Source organism: Choloepus didactylus, chromosome 6 (assembly GCF_015220235.1).
Source record: "Choloepus didactylus isolate mChoDid1 chromosome 6, mChoDid1.pri, whole genome shotgun sequence".
NCBI lineage: Eukaryota > Metazoa > Chordata > Mammalia > Pilosa > Megalonychidae > Choloepus > Choloepus didactylus.
Window position 1 is genome coordinate 74,215,891 of NC_051312.1, and position 13,456 is coordinate 74,229,346.

The 13,456-nt window shown below is 53.1% G+C and overlaps 1 protein-coding gene across 3 annotated transcripts in view; it reads left to right on the forward strand.

Annotated features, from left to right (window-relative positions):
- Nucleotides 1–13,175, forward strand: part of LMO1 (LIM domain only 1) — a 40,212-nt gene extending 27,037 nt beyond the window's left edge. For all 3 annotated transcript variants that reach the window (XM_037839223.1, XM_037839225.1, XM_037839224.1), the window contains 3 exons: nucleotides 7,985–8,198; nucleotides 10,926–11,051; nucleotides 12,670–13,175. In XM_037839223.1, coding sequence (XP_037695151.1) covers nucleotides 7,985–8,198; nucleotides 10,926–11,051; nucleotides 12,670–12,775 — 446 coding nt within the window. In that variant the 3' untranslated portion in view covers nucleotides 12,776–13,175. The remainder of the gene's footprint in view (nucleotides 1–7,984; nucleotides 8,199–10,925; nucleotides 11,052–12,669) is intronic.
- Nucleotides 13,176–13,456: the final 281 nt, after the last annotated feature.

The following is a 13,456-nucleotide window of genomic DNA, read 5'->3' on the forward strand; positions in this document are numbered from 1 at the left end:
GCATAAGATCTCATTTCTGTTGGGTCTACACCTGGGAGGAGAATTGTTAGGTCATAAGATGCACATATATTTTCTTGACTTTCTTTAGCTACTGTTAATATTGGAACACCTCTGTGTCAAACACTGTTATAAGTACTTTCTATTCATTATCAAATTTAATCCTCAAAATAATCCTTGGAAGCAGGCTCTGCTGTAATCCTCATGTACCAGGTGAGAAATTGAGGCAGACCCCGTAAGTGATGGAGGCGGGGGTCAAGCTGAGGCTGTCTGCCTGCAGGGCCCACAGTCTTAGCAACTACACTCTACTACCTCTTCATTCAGAATCCCTTCAGACAGGCAACGCAGGGCCAAAGCTGCCAGTTCCCCAATGAGCTGACCATAGCCCGGTGAGCCAAGTCCGGATCCAGCCTCCATCTCCCTGCCCCAGGGCTGGGGGGTGTTAGAGGCCCCAGAAGCCTCTGCTTCTCTCCCTCATCTCATCCAACAAACATACTGCTCACGACTAGGTGTGCAAAGGGAGTGGTAACAAACGTGTTCTAGGTGGCTGTTGCTGCACATTTTGACAGTTGTCCTCGTTGGCTTTTGATTCCAAATGAGTAGGAAATGCTATTAGTTCAGGCCTCGCCTGCCGCATGGCAAGGCCCTGGGATAGGAGTGCAGTGAGACGAGAAATTGTGGAGATAAAACTGGTGTGAAATGGAGGCCTTCTCACAAGGCTGGATGTGTCCGTGCGAAATGAAGTTTACTTCTGAGAAAACGAGATTTAAAGAGATTCTGCAGAATTAGATTACACTTTCAAATTTCCTTATTAAACAGGATTGATAACTGGGGAGGGGTGCGGGGTGCTGGCTCTGTTTGGGATCCTGCTCTGCAGTTCCAGGGCTGAGTGTGGGCGCAGGTGGGTACAAGGAGCTTGCAGGCAGCAGAGACCCAGACCCCTGAAGTCCACAGACTGCCCCCCACCACACCACCACCTCCCCACTCCTTCCAAGCAGCTGAGGTGGGTGTGAGGATCGCGAGACTGACTTTCTGGATAATTTGCAGAGTTCCATGTGACCCACTGGGCAAAACCTAAGGGGCTCACACTCTTCCATTTCCTCAGTGATATTAGCTCCCAGATTTTGTTTAAATCAGAGCTTGATTTTGAGCTATGCTCCCCTTTCTGGAATTGTGGTTTTTATAAAAGACGGTAAATGTGCATGGACGTGCCCATGCATATGTGTGTATCTGTGTGTGGGGGGTGTTGACATGCACACGCACATGTGTGCTTGGATGCATGGTGGGTATGTATTTTCATGCAACTTCTTCAGCACCTACTGTGTGCTAGCACTGTGCTGGATTCCGGAATAAAACTGTTGAAAGGGAAACGGACCTCATGTACATGTGTGTGGTTACATGTGCACATATTTGCATGCTGCCATGTATATTTGCATGTGTCCTACATCTGCATGTTCTGCTGTACACATCCTCTCTGTGCCTCCTAATCTCTGTAACGGCTCCTGCCAGGGTCTGTTAGCACTTCACAGGTTAGCAGCACGCAGCCTGCAGCATAGCAGATGAGCCAAGTGCTGGGGCCCTGGAGCAAGACTACCCAGGTTCAAATCCCAGCTCTGTCCCATACTAACTGTATGACACGTGCCTCAGTTTTCCTGTTGTTAAAATGGGAATAATAAAGATACCTGTCTCATAAGGCCATTGTGAGGATTGAACAAATGAAGCACTTAGACACTGAGCACAGGTGAGTGCTTGGTCAGCATTATCGCCCAGTGAATTGCCTTAGAAAGGCACAGCCCATGCTCCCTGCCTGCCCCAGGGGAGGGGCTGCCTTGGAAAGGCAGGGTAGCCCTTGGGCAGCTGTGCTGGGCTGAGTGGTCTCTGAGCAGGGCCTGCAGCTGGTTTTTGAGTCTCCCCAACACCCATCACAGGTCCTGGCCCTGGCCAGAGGATGCCTGGGCACAGAGGGAGGGTTTGGAACCAGTATGGGGCACATTTAGAGGGATGAGGCACACTGGGGCTACCCCTGCCCATGCCCCCAGGACTCTCCCCAGAGGGACCTAACCCTGAGCTGTCACCCTCTGAGGTGCACAGCCACTCCTGCCCATTTGACTAGTACCTATTGGTCAGATGGGGCTGGCTGCCCTCTGCACACATTTACACTGTCCTCTGGCTAATGTTGGTCTCTGGCAGGGCCTGTGTGACTTTAACCACTCTGGTGCATTCAAATCAGTTTACTGTACCTCAAAATAAGTGTTCATGCTATTCTAGGAACCAAGACAGAGCTATGACTAAGGTTGTCCTTTCTTATGTCCTGAGGGTGGGGTGTCACTGATTAGTAATAATAAGAGCTAACTTTTGACTGCTAAGCCCAGTTAGTTCTAAATGCTTCACAGATATTAACTCCTTTATTCCTCACAGTAGCTCTTTGAGTCAAGTACTATTTTTAGCCCCCCCTTTTTAGAAAATATTAGAAAATATTAGTAATTTAGAAAATAACTGGCCTTTACTCTTCATGAATGCTTAAGTTTTGAAATACAAAGAAAGGCACAGGTACTCTTCTAGATTTAAGTAGACTAAAGAAATATTACAACTGAATGTAACACATGATCTTGGATTTTATTTTGCCTTAAAAGATATAGGGAGAAATTGATGAAATCAGAATAAGGTCTGTAGGTTAGATAATAGTATTATATCAATGATAGTTTCCTGATTTTTATCATTGTACTATGGTTATATAAAAGAATATGCTTGTTTTTAGGAACATACACCAAAATATTTAGAGGTAAAGTGGGCTTCGAGCCTGAAACCAACTCAAATAATTCAGGAAAAAAACTGAATGGATGGATGGATAGATAAAGACAAAGCAAATGTGGTAAAGTGTTAATATTTAGGGAATCTGGGTGATGAGGAGAAAATTTTTTATTTAAAACAAGCTTTATTGAGATGTAATTTACATACCATACAATTCACCCATTTAAAATGTATAATTCAATGGACTTCTAGTATATTCACAGATAAGTGGAACCATCACCACAGTCATTTATAGGGCATTTTCATCACTTCAAAAGGAAATCCTATACCTTTGGCTATCATCCCCCTACTCCTGCTCCCCAGCCCTAGGCAACCCTCATCTATTTCCGTCTGCTGATTTGCCTGTTCTGGAGATTTCATGGAAGTGGAATCATATAGTATGTGGTCTTCTGTGTCTGGCTCTTTTACTTAGCATCATGTTTTCAAGGTTCATGGGTGTTGTGGCCTTTCTACTATTCCTGCAGCATTCCTGCAAGTTCAAAGTTATGTCAAAATAAACATTGAAATAAAAAGAAAACAGAAATGTTGGAGGAGAGCAGGTGTCCTGGGGTGGGGTTAGCACTGATGGTTCTGTCCTTTGGGCCCAGGGGTGCCAGGCTCTGGGCCATGGCTTGCGTGGGTCATCTGCCCCTCACCTCCCCACTGTCTGATTCACAGATGCACTCAGAAAGGTGGAGGGCTTCTCCAGCCCCATCCCACCCCCGGCTACCTGGGGCAGTTCCTAGAGTGGACGTGATGCGCTCGGACTCCAAGGCCCATGCTCTTAGGTGCAACCCACCTGAGGACCCGGACCTTTGGGGGAGAGTTCGGATGGGCAAGAGAAAGGCACTTCTTTCTGGAGCAAGAGCAGGGTGGAAGGCTCTGGGGCAGAAGCAAACAAGACCCATTCACAGGCTGGAAGGGATACTATCCCAGGCTTCTGCAGGGAGCAGATGCAGCAGGCTGGCACATGGGAGGGCACCTCACATGCCAGGCTGGAGTTGCCAGGGGTGACCACCGTTGCTTTCAGCAGGGGGACCACGGAGCATGAGCCTGGAGTGCCTGGGGCAGGGTGGGGCACGCAATCTTGGAGGACTGGCCTTGGAGGGGTTCACTGGGAGGCAGCGGGAGTGCTCCACAGCCCAACATGGGCCACTGTCCAAACTGGAGGCACTGGTGGGACTGGGGGCCGGCAGGCTTGGCAGTTTGGAGAAGTCCATGTGCTGTATCAGAGGGGCAGCCTGACCTGGGATGGGTGGCAAGGGCTGCTTCAAACTTGGGCCTGGTCTAGCGCATCACTCTCGGAGGTCCATAGGAAGAAGAGGGTTCTCCTCCAGTTGGAGAGAGGGTGCTGGAGGGACAGCATGACCTCTGGTTGTCCCTCCCCATCACCTGGACTGTCTGGCTTCTCCCCAGATTAAAGAATGAGGGTAAGTGTCTGGTAGCCTCATGAATCAGACTGGGAAGCATCTCTCGGCTGCCTGACAGCCTCGTTGCACCATCAACCCCTGCATGCGGTGGAGATGGGGGTAGGAGTATGGCCTGTCTCCCCTTAGATGTCCCCACACACACATGCCCTGGGATTTGGGGATGACACAGAGGATCAATGAACTAGTTTATTTTTCCAGCCCCCTGCACATATGTCTGAGTATGTGCCTGTGCGTGTGTGCAAGCAGCCCCGCCGCCAACATCATCCACTGGAAAATATCAGTGTTTCCATGGGTGAGTAGTAATTACTGAGTAATGCTTTAAAACCTTTCCTGAAGGAGGGCAAAGCTGTTTTTTTCTGAAGTCAGGAGTACATTAAAAGGATTACCATGTAGATTTGATTTTTAGATAACACTAAAATGGATCCCAAATGGACTTCGGCAAAGGGATGCTATCTCCTTAATGGAAAGTGCATGGCCCGCGGCTCAGCTCCCAGAGTCAGGCAGGGGAGGGAGGGAGGGAAGAGGTGTCTGCAGGGGACAGACGGGTGGGTTGGCTGGGGCTGGGGAGGCAGGGCAGGGAGTGAGATCCTGGGCCCTCCAGGGAGCAGCTCCCTCCATTTGGGGAGCAGGAAGCTGCAGGTGCCTCCCTTAGAGCCACTTTACTTAACCAGGGGAGTTTTCCAGTCTCCTGGATGAGCCCCGTGAGAGCAAACACATTGTGGGCTGGCTCTGTTGCTCCATTTGACCCCCAGACCTCTTCCCCGCTCCTGTGATAAACAAGGCATTGTTTTAATTTTCTTTACTCGGCAGTGAGGGAACCAAGGCTCAGACAGACTGGGAGATCTGCCCTTGAGCACACAGAGGGTTGCGAATTGGGCTTGTGCCATCCAGCCCTGGTGGAAAGAGGTAGATGCTCTGGGACCTCCTAACCAGGCTGGCCCTGGTGCTCTGTGCTTTGGTGTACATCAGATACTGTTTGGCAGAAGCCATGTGGCCCCTAAGAATTTTCCAGAGCCTTAGAGTCAGAGCTCAGCACCCAAAAGCAGGGACTCCCAGGACTTGGAGAACACCTGCTGTTTGCCAGCTCCAGCCTGGGCAGGGGCAGGGGAACTGACAGCTTGTGGCGTCTCTCCTCGGGGCCTCCTCAGGGTCCACTAAGTGCTAGGCCCTGCTGGTGACGGGATTGCCGGGCTAGTGGCACAGTTCATTGCCCTGTAGCCTCAGTAAAGAGAAGGGGATGAGCTTGGAAGACCAGCCTATCCAGGACCCAAACAAGGATGGAAAATGGAACAGGGAGAACACTTTTGGGGCTCTATCCCAGCGTCCCCCTTCATTTCAGGGTATTATTCAATGGTCCAGGTGTAGTCCCTGAGAATGGATGTTCCAGTGACTCACTCACCTGCCAGAAATAACACAAATGTAAGGCCCCAGTTCTGCTGGGAAGGGAGCCAGGCCTGTTACAAGCCCAGGGGCTTGAGGGGAAAGTCAGCCTGGTGGGGTTATACCAGAGGCCCGGCCCGAGGTTTTCTCAGTTGGTATTTATATGCACAGCCATGTGGTTGGTAAAATATTGCAGCATTTCTGAACAGCATTGGCAAATAGTCATTGCCTGAGCCACGTCCTACCTCCTCCTTGGGCGCTTCCTCCACAGGCCCCCGCTGCATTCTTCCTGTCCCCAGAGCCCCCAGACCTCCCTATGAGCCAGACGTTTTAGACCGCCTGTCTCCCCCCATTTGCCCACACCTTGTTCCTCTTGCTTCTGTGGGCCAGGCTTGGAAGGAGTCTCACAGGCACCCCGAGAGCTGCTGGCCTCCTGGGGCTCCTTGGAGTTCTGGATCCGGGCTGGACCCTGCCAGGAGGAGACACGGACAGGCCTGAGGATACAGTGGTTCTGAGCCCCGTCGCTTTCTCAGACCGATTAACCTTTAGCGCTGCTTTAAGGAAATTGGGCCTCACACTTTGCAGCTAACAGGCCCTGCAGGGACTGGAGGACGGAGACGACTGACACTCAGACCACTGCAGCCTGGCGGTGCCTCCTCCGTGCCCTCAGCTGTCCCACTTGGCTGGGGACACTGGCAGCCACCCCCCTTTCCAAGAGAAGTCCAAGGAGACAGCTGGGCTAAGAAAGAGCAAGGAGAGGGGAAGGACCCTAGGGTTTACTTGATTGACAGCTTATGCTGGTCTCACTTCCTATCTGGGCCTCAGTTTCCCCATTGGTAGAATGAGAACATTTGACTGAAAAATCTCTGAGGGCCCTTCTTTCCTGACATCTGTGGATTCTGAGATCAGGCCCCTTGATGGCTGGTTCTGTTCTGAAGCCAAGGAAGGGTCACACCTGGAAGGAGGGAAGAGGAAGGAAGGGAAGTGGTCAAACAGCTCAGAATCTGGGTTGGGGGCAGTGAACAAGGATGGGGGAAGGATGCAAGAGATATCTGGGTATGGGAAGAGAGGTGGGAGCTGAGCTCCAGAGCCTGGGTGAGATCAGGGTCCTTTGCGGAAGGTGGGGTCAGTAGGAGGCAGCCAGCAGGGGCTTGTTGGGAAGCTGGGGAAGGTGGGAAGGTATGGGTGGTTCCCTCCGGAGTCAAGCCCTCCTTCCACCTGCGCCTTGGTCAGGGAAGGAACACCCCTTCATGAGGGGTTCTCAAACAACCCAAGTGGCAGGCTGGGGGCTTCTGAGAACCCCTGCACTTCTCTCCAAGCTTAGTGTTCACCCACCTCATTCAAGCCTCAGGGGTCCACATGGGCTTCCAGGATCCTGGATGACATCTGTCCTTAATTTCTCCTCAACTGCCCCTCCCTGTGGTCCCAAGGAAAGGAACTAGGAGCCCATGTATCTGTGCACCCCCAGGTACATGCCTGCACATTGGGCTTGTGTGGATGGGGGCTTGTGCCCCTTCGGGGAGCACCACATCAAGAGTCTGCCCTTCATACTTGGTGCTTTCTCAAATGTTGGAGAACTTCCTATGGGAGGGGACTGGTGGCTTCAAGATTCTTATGCTGCTAGGACGAGTGATGATCCAGAGGCTCAAATCCTCCCCTCCCTCAGGCCAGGGCAGGTGGGAAGTTTGCATCTAGCTAGAAGCAGTCCTGAGTAGAGCCCCAAGTATGCCCTACCCAGCTGCCTACTCACAAGTGCCAGGGGCTTCAGAGCCTCCAGCACCCTCCTGAGGGTGTCACTTTCTTCTTGACACCTCCACAATTCATCATGGGTATAGCAAGAGGCTGAAGCCTATATAGGTTAAAATGGGCAAATGTACAAGCAGTATGAAGTTGGGGAAAAGATCTGGGAGTTCTAGTGGACCACAAGCTCCTTAATAAGACCCCATTTTGGGGGCTGCTGAAAGAGCCAGTGGGATTGTGGCTGCATGAGGAGGGCTCGGGGCCAGCTCTGAATCAGACTACACTGGAAGCAATGACCAGAAGGAAAGGAACAACTCAGGAAAGCTGGGGCCTGGGGCTGTGTGTGCCCTGGAATAGAGCAGACTCGGGGCTCCTGGTTGCCACCATCAGTCTCTGGGGGAAACTTCACAGGCCGGGGGAGCAGACTGTGCTATGCAGCCCACAGGACAGGATCTGGGGCCTGGGGAAGAGGCTACTGGGGAGAAAGTGAGGGCTCCTGGGGCCCCCACCCTAAAGAGGGCAGCAGAGAGAAACAATGAGCTCCCCATTCCTGGAGGGTTGTGCCCTGAGATTCACGTGGCCAGGCCCCTTTAGGCCAGAGCTGCAGAGTCCATTCCATGCCCCTCTGCCTGTCTGTCCATCTTCAGGTGTGCCAATGCTCTCCGTCCAGCCCAAAGGGAAGCAGAAGGGCTGCGCAGGCTGTAACCGCAAGATCAAGGACCGCTACCTGCTGAAGGCACTGGACAAGTACTGGCACGAAGACTGCCTCAAGTGTGCCTGCTGTGACTGCCGCCTGGGCGAGGTGGGCTCCACCCTGTACACCAAGGCCAACCTCATCCTGTGCCGGCGCGACTACCTGAGGTGAGCTGCCAGCGCCCTCCCCACCCTCCCCCTGCACCCTCCCCACCCCTCCCCCAGCACCCTCCCCACCCTCCCCTGCTCAGAAAGCCCCCCATCCTCCAGAGCCCGGCGTGACTCTGCCCCTTCCTCTAGACCCTTCTGCCCGCTTCTGGACATGGCCTATGTGTCCATCATCCCTGATGCTCCTGCCCCAGATACCCGAGGAGCCCCTGAGGGCCTGGGAATGTCTTTAACTCCTTGCACCCATGCCCAGCCCAGGTCCAAGGCAGACATTTGTAACTGTTTGACATCTGGGATAAGCTTCCCCGAGGAGCCAGCCTGGCTCTGCCCCGGACTTTGCCAGGTGCTCTGCCCCACCCTGTTCCCTGAATCCCCGAGGGGCCATCTCAGAGGGACTGCAAGGAGCAGGTGGGGAGGCTCTGACTCCCCTGGCCCTTCCTCCCTGATGGAGTCTCCTTCCCACCTCTTCCCCAGTGCCCAGCCCCCTCCCTGTCCAGGTGGGTCCTGGGATTGGGCCTCCTGAGAAGGCCCATTGCTGTTGGCATTTAGATGATTGGGTTTAAGTTTGCTCCGAGCTTGTTGGCTTCCAGCCTTTTCCTGGCCTCCGTCTATGAAGTGGTGAAAAGAATGTTTCCCTGCTTTGCATTCCTCAGAGCTCTAACTTGCCCTCCCCCACAACCCCAATCCTTATTCCCTGGGGCTGCCTCCCCCAATTAACCCTCCTTTAGGCCATTTATGACACCATCAAGTCTGGAAGGAGGCCACAAAGCAGGGGCTTTGGCTAAGACCCAGCATCTGCATTTGGCTCTGTCCTGCCTGCTGGATGGTGGCCGGGCCTTGTGAGAAAGGAAGGCCTGTCGCATTAATTAACAGGTCGGGGCAAGGGCTTTGTGGGGCTCCTTCTGCACAGGTTTGGGCTTGTTGGGGGGGGGGGGAGCAGTTATCAGGGAGGCCCCAACTTCCCAGAAGAGCCTGAGATTTATCTACCTGTACCTTTTCTTTTAACTTCTGCTTTTGGCAAGAGTTTTCAAAAGTGATGTAATAGAAGAGTCGGTGACTCAGTGCATCTAGCAGGGGCTGGAGAGGAGAGGGGGGCCAGGAGGAGGGGTTAAGGAGGGGTGCTCCTGGGGACCCCTTCTCGAGAACCTGGAAGGGGCATCCCAGACTGGAGGTTTAGGGTGTCACCTAGAGGCTGACCCGACCAGGTTAGAGGGAGGTGAGAGACCATCTGATGGGTCCCCAGGGCATGGAGAGGGAGGACCGCGGTGCAGGATGGGCTTGTCAGCAGAGCTAAAGCACCCACAAGCATTTGGGGACCTGCCAGCTACTGGGGGTGGAAGGTATTTATCCTGGGCTCTGGCCAGAGGCAGAGGCATGACTTTCAGGCTAGATAGGCCAATGGGCTGGGTCAGAGGAGGGACTTCCTTGACCTGCACAGCCCCAGAGAAGGGCTGTCCAGAGCCCTCCCCATCTGCAGCGACTGCTCATTGGACCGGTGGCAAGAAAAGCCCCTGTTGGCAGCAGATGCCGCAGTCCAGCCTTTGTCTGCCTTAATCTGAGCCACCAGGCAGTTCAGGCTGATGAATAATGCAGCCAAGTTTCTTCTGCAAGCGTCTGAGCTTGAGCTGGACAAATCGGGGATTAGAGGGGCCTCACGCCCATCTCTTAGCCCCCTCGCCTTGCTTGTGGTGTGCTCCACCAGTGTGCAGAAAAAAAGTGAGGCACCTGTTTGGCTCAGACCATTGGATCGTCCAGCCAAAGAATGGTTTAAGTGGGGAAGGGAGTGAGCTCCTTGTCTCTAGAGGTGTGCAACCAGCAGCTAAGAGGAAGGGCGCCTGCCCCAAAGAGGCATTTGTGCCAGATGTCCTTGGAGCTCCCTTTTGGCATCAGTTCTATTACAGAAGGATCTTTGAAAAGGATCACCTGGTCCAGCACCCCCATTTTACAAGGGATAAACTGGTTCAGGGAAAGGAAGAGTCTTAGGCAAGCCACACAATTAGCTGGTAGCAGAAGAAGATTATAACAATACACTGTAATTTTAGAGGTGGGAGGCAGCTTTGTGCAGTGGTCAAGAGCACACTCTCTGGGGCCAGGCTGTGTGACTTTGGGCAAGTTGCCTACCTCTCTGTGCCTCTTTTCCCTTATCTTTAAAATGGGGATAATAATAATAAACTCTTCACGCATCAGGATTAAATGAGGTAATTCTGAAGTTCTTAGAACAGTGTCTGACATAGTAAAGGCTGTATAGTTGCTCAATACTGTGTTGTGACTGAGAGCTCGCAACAATTTTCACCACAACCTCATTTTACAGTTAGGGTAAAAGGCTCAGAGAGACTCAATGACTTGCCTGAGGACACACAGCAATGATAGGCAGACTGCCTCTGAAATTCAGGCTTGTATGAATCTGGCACCCTTGCCAAGGGCCCAGCTCAGTGCTCTTCTGGTGGCCACAGGCACTTGAGGGACCCCAGTGGAAGCCTGGGAAGGGTGTTGTCAACCTATTGCTGACACCTAACTCCCTACACTCCCTGCCCAAGTGGATGTGCCAGTGTCACTGAAGCCAGATCTCTTGGCATAATCTAGATGCTACCCTCGGAGCTCCTATGCCCTCTCTCAGGCCCAGCTGCATAGCCCACATGGATGAAGGGTGGGGCAGGCCCTGGGTGGAGGCAATGCCCCACTAACACCCCCGACAGGACCCTGAGCCCTCTGTGCCTTCCCTGGCAGGCTCTTTGGCACCACAGGAAACTGTGCCGCCTGCAGCAAGCTGATCCCAGCCTTCGAGATGGTGATGAGGGCCCGGGACAACGTGTACCACCTCGACTGCTTTGCCTGCCAGCTCTGCAATCAGAGGTGAGTGCTGGACTGGCAGCGGACCCAACACACTCACAAGACCCCAGCCTGAGGCCTGCTAGATGGGCCAGGAGCACGATGGAGGCATGCATGCAAATTTGGGTTCTGTGTGCATGTGTGTGTGTGTGTATGTGTGCAGGGCTGTATGTGCACAATGTTGTGTTTTATGTGTGCCTAAGCCCAGTGGCCAAATATATGTGCTTATATGTTGTGTATGCATATTTATGTGGCACATTTTTGTGTGAGTGTCATTGGATGGGGGTGTGCATAAAAGTTTCCTGTAAGTGTACAGTGTAAGTGTGAATGTGCAGGTGTGTGTGTTTTCAAATGTCCGTGTGTAAGGGGGTACATGTACATGATGGGATCAATAGGCCTGTGCACATGTGTTTTATTATTTTGGTATACAAGAGTGTATGTATGTGTGTACTGTGTCCTGGTGTGTGTATGATGGGCTGAGTATGCTTGTGCTCATGCATTTTAAGTGTTCATGTGGGGGGTATGTGTGTGTATACGCCCTGTGTGTGCATGTGTATGTATGTGATGGGATATGTATGTACACTTGTGTTTTAAACATGTGTACAAGGGGCATGTCTGCATGCACTGTGTGCACTGCATGTGCACATGCGTTTGTGCATGTGTGTGCACATATGTTCTGCATGAGAGGGTGTTCCTAGACCTGGAAGGCAAAAATCCTGCAGGGAAGAGCTCTCACCCCTGCCCCCACTGTGATTCTGGTTGCAGTTCCGTCCCCTTTCTGGTCTTTTGGCCCCTACTCAGGAAGGTTCATTTTCAAGGTCAGATAGGAGTCAACCAAGTGTGCCTAGAGGGTGAGGTCCAGAGGGTCTTGCAGGGAACGCTGGTCCAACCTGGGGCTCTGGCCGGACCCCTTGCTAGGCGGGCTCGGTGAAGTTGCAGCGCCACCTGGTGGTTGGACTGGGATTTGCCTGGGGCTGGGGTATCACTAAACAGCCACCTTGGGGACATCTTTGGGGAAGGGCTGGAATCCCCCAAGACGTGAGGAGGACTGGGGGCCAAAGCAGGGCCTTCTTCAGGCAGGGAAGGAGATTGGGGTCAGGGTTACCTCTTTCCGGATGGATGTCCCAGGAAACCCACAGCTTCTCTTTGGAAGAAGAGTGTCCTTATTGAGCATCCTCTAAGTTGGGAAGGGGGACAGAGGGAAGGGAAAATCAGCCATTTCATCCCTCCCTCCTTCCCCATCTCTACCTCTCTCCACCTCTCTTCTCTTTCAGTCTTTTTGTGTTTCTTTGTCCTTCTCTCCCTTTCTCCTTCCCTGGGACTGTTATGTTTCCTCCACCTCCCCACCATCCCCACCCCTCCCACACCTCCATGGGAGACCTGCCTGTGGTCCAGGCTTGACTGTCCGTCTGTCCTACCGTGCCAGGCTGAGGGCTCAGCCGGCCCAGGGTAATCGACCAGGCGTGCACTGGGACTTTGGGCAATGCCCTCTGGCAACTTCAAGGAGCAAACACCCCAATACCTCCACCTCCCACATGTCCCACCTCCTGGACCAGGCCTGGTCTTGTCTGGAGCCCCCAATATTTGGATCCATCCCATGCCCTCTCTCTCTTTCTCTCTCTCTCTCCCTTGGATTTTCCAGGTTTTGTGTGGGAGACAAATTCTTCCTGAAGAACAACATGATCTTGTGTCAGATGGACTATGAGGAGGGGCAGCTCAATGGCACCTTTGAATCCCAGGTTCAGTAACGCCCAGCGCCTGGCCAACAGGCCCGTCTGTCTGTCTGTCTGCCTGCCCACCCGGCCGGCCAGTCAACCACTCTGCCAGTGCGGGCCGGCCAGCCGCTCTCCTGCCGCATTAGAACTTCTCCATCCTCGAGGGGAGGGGTGTCCCCTCTTCCACCGCCGCCGCCCGTCTGTGTATGTCCCCCTCCCGGGGCCAGGCTGGGCCTGTACAGTCTGTCTTCTGTATATAAATGGGAACATTTATTTTATGAGAAATGTAATGCGATTTTATTACTGGCGTGGATTAAACTTATGAATGTTTCCGGGGAGGTTGCTCTGCGTTGTTCAGTTGACTGATACAGACCTGCGGCCCCCTCCCCTCTGCTTGGGAGAGGGACCAGGCCCTCCCCACTGCCCCCCATGGGGTAGGGCATGGAGCAGGGGCACGGGGCTCTGGCCTGTGCTGTTGCCATGCAGGGGAGCTCCCAGTCCCAAACCCAGAGGTGAGAAAAGGGGGTGTCCACCTCACTGCCCTGGAAGAGCAAACGCCCTGGCCCTGAGCAGGCCCTCAAGAAGAGGGGCAAGAAGAAGTCCTCCCTACCCTGTGTTCCTAACCATCCCCCTGTTTAGACCCCAGACTGACTGCCCGGACAGGGAGCCATCTTTGACCTCCTCCACAGTAAACCCCCAAATCCTGAGCCACCC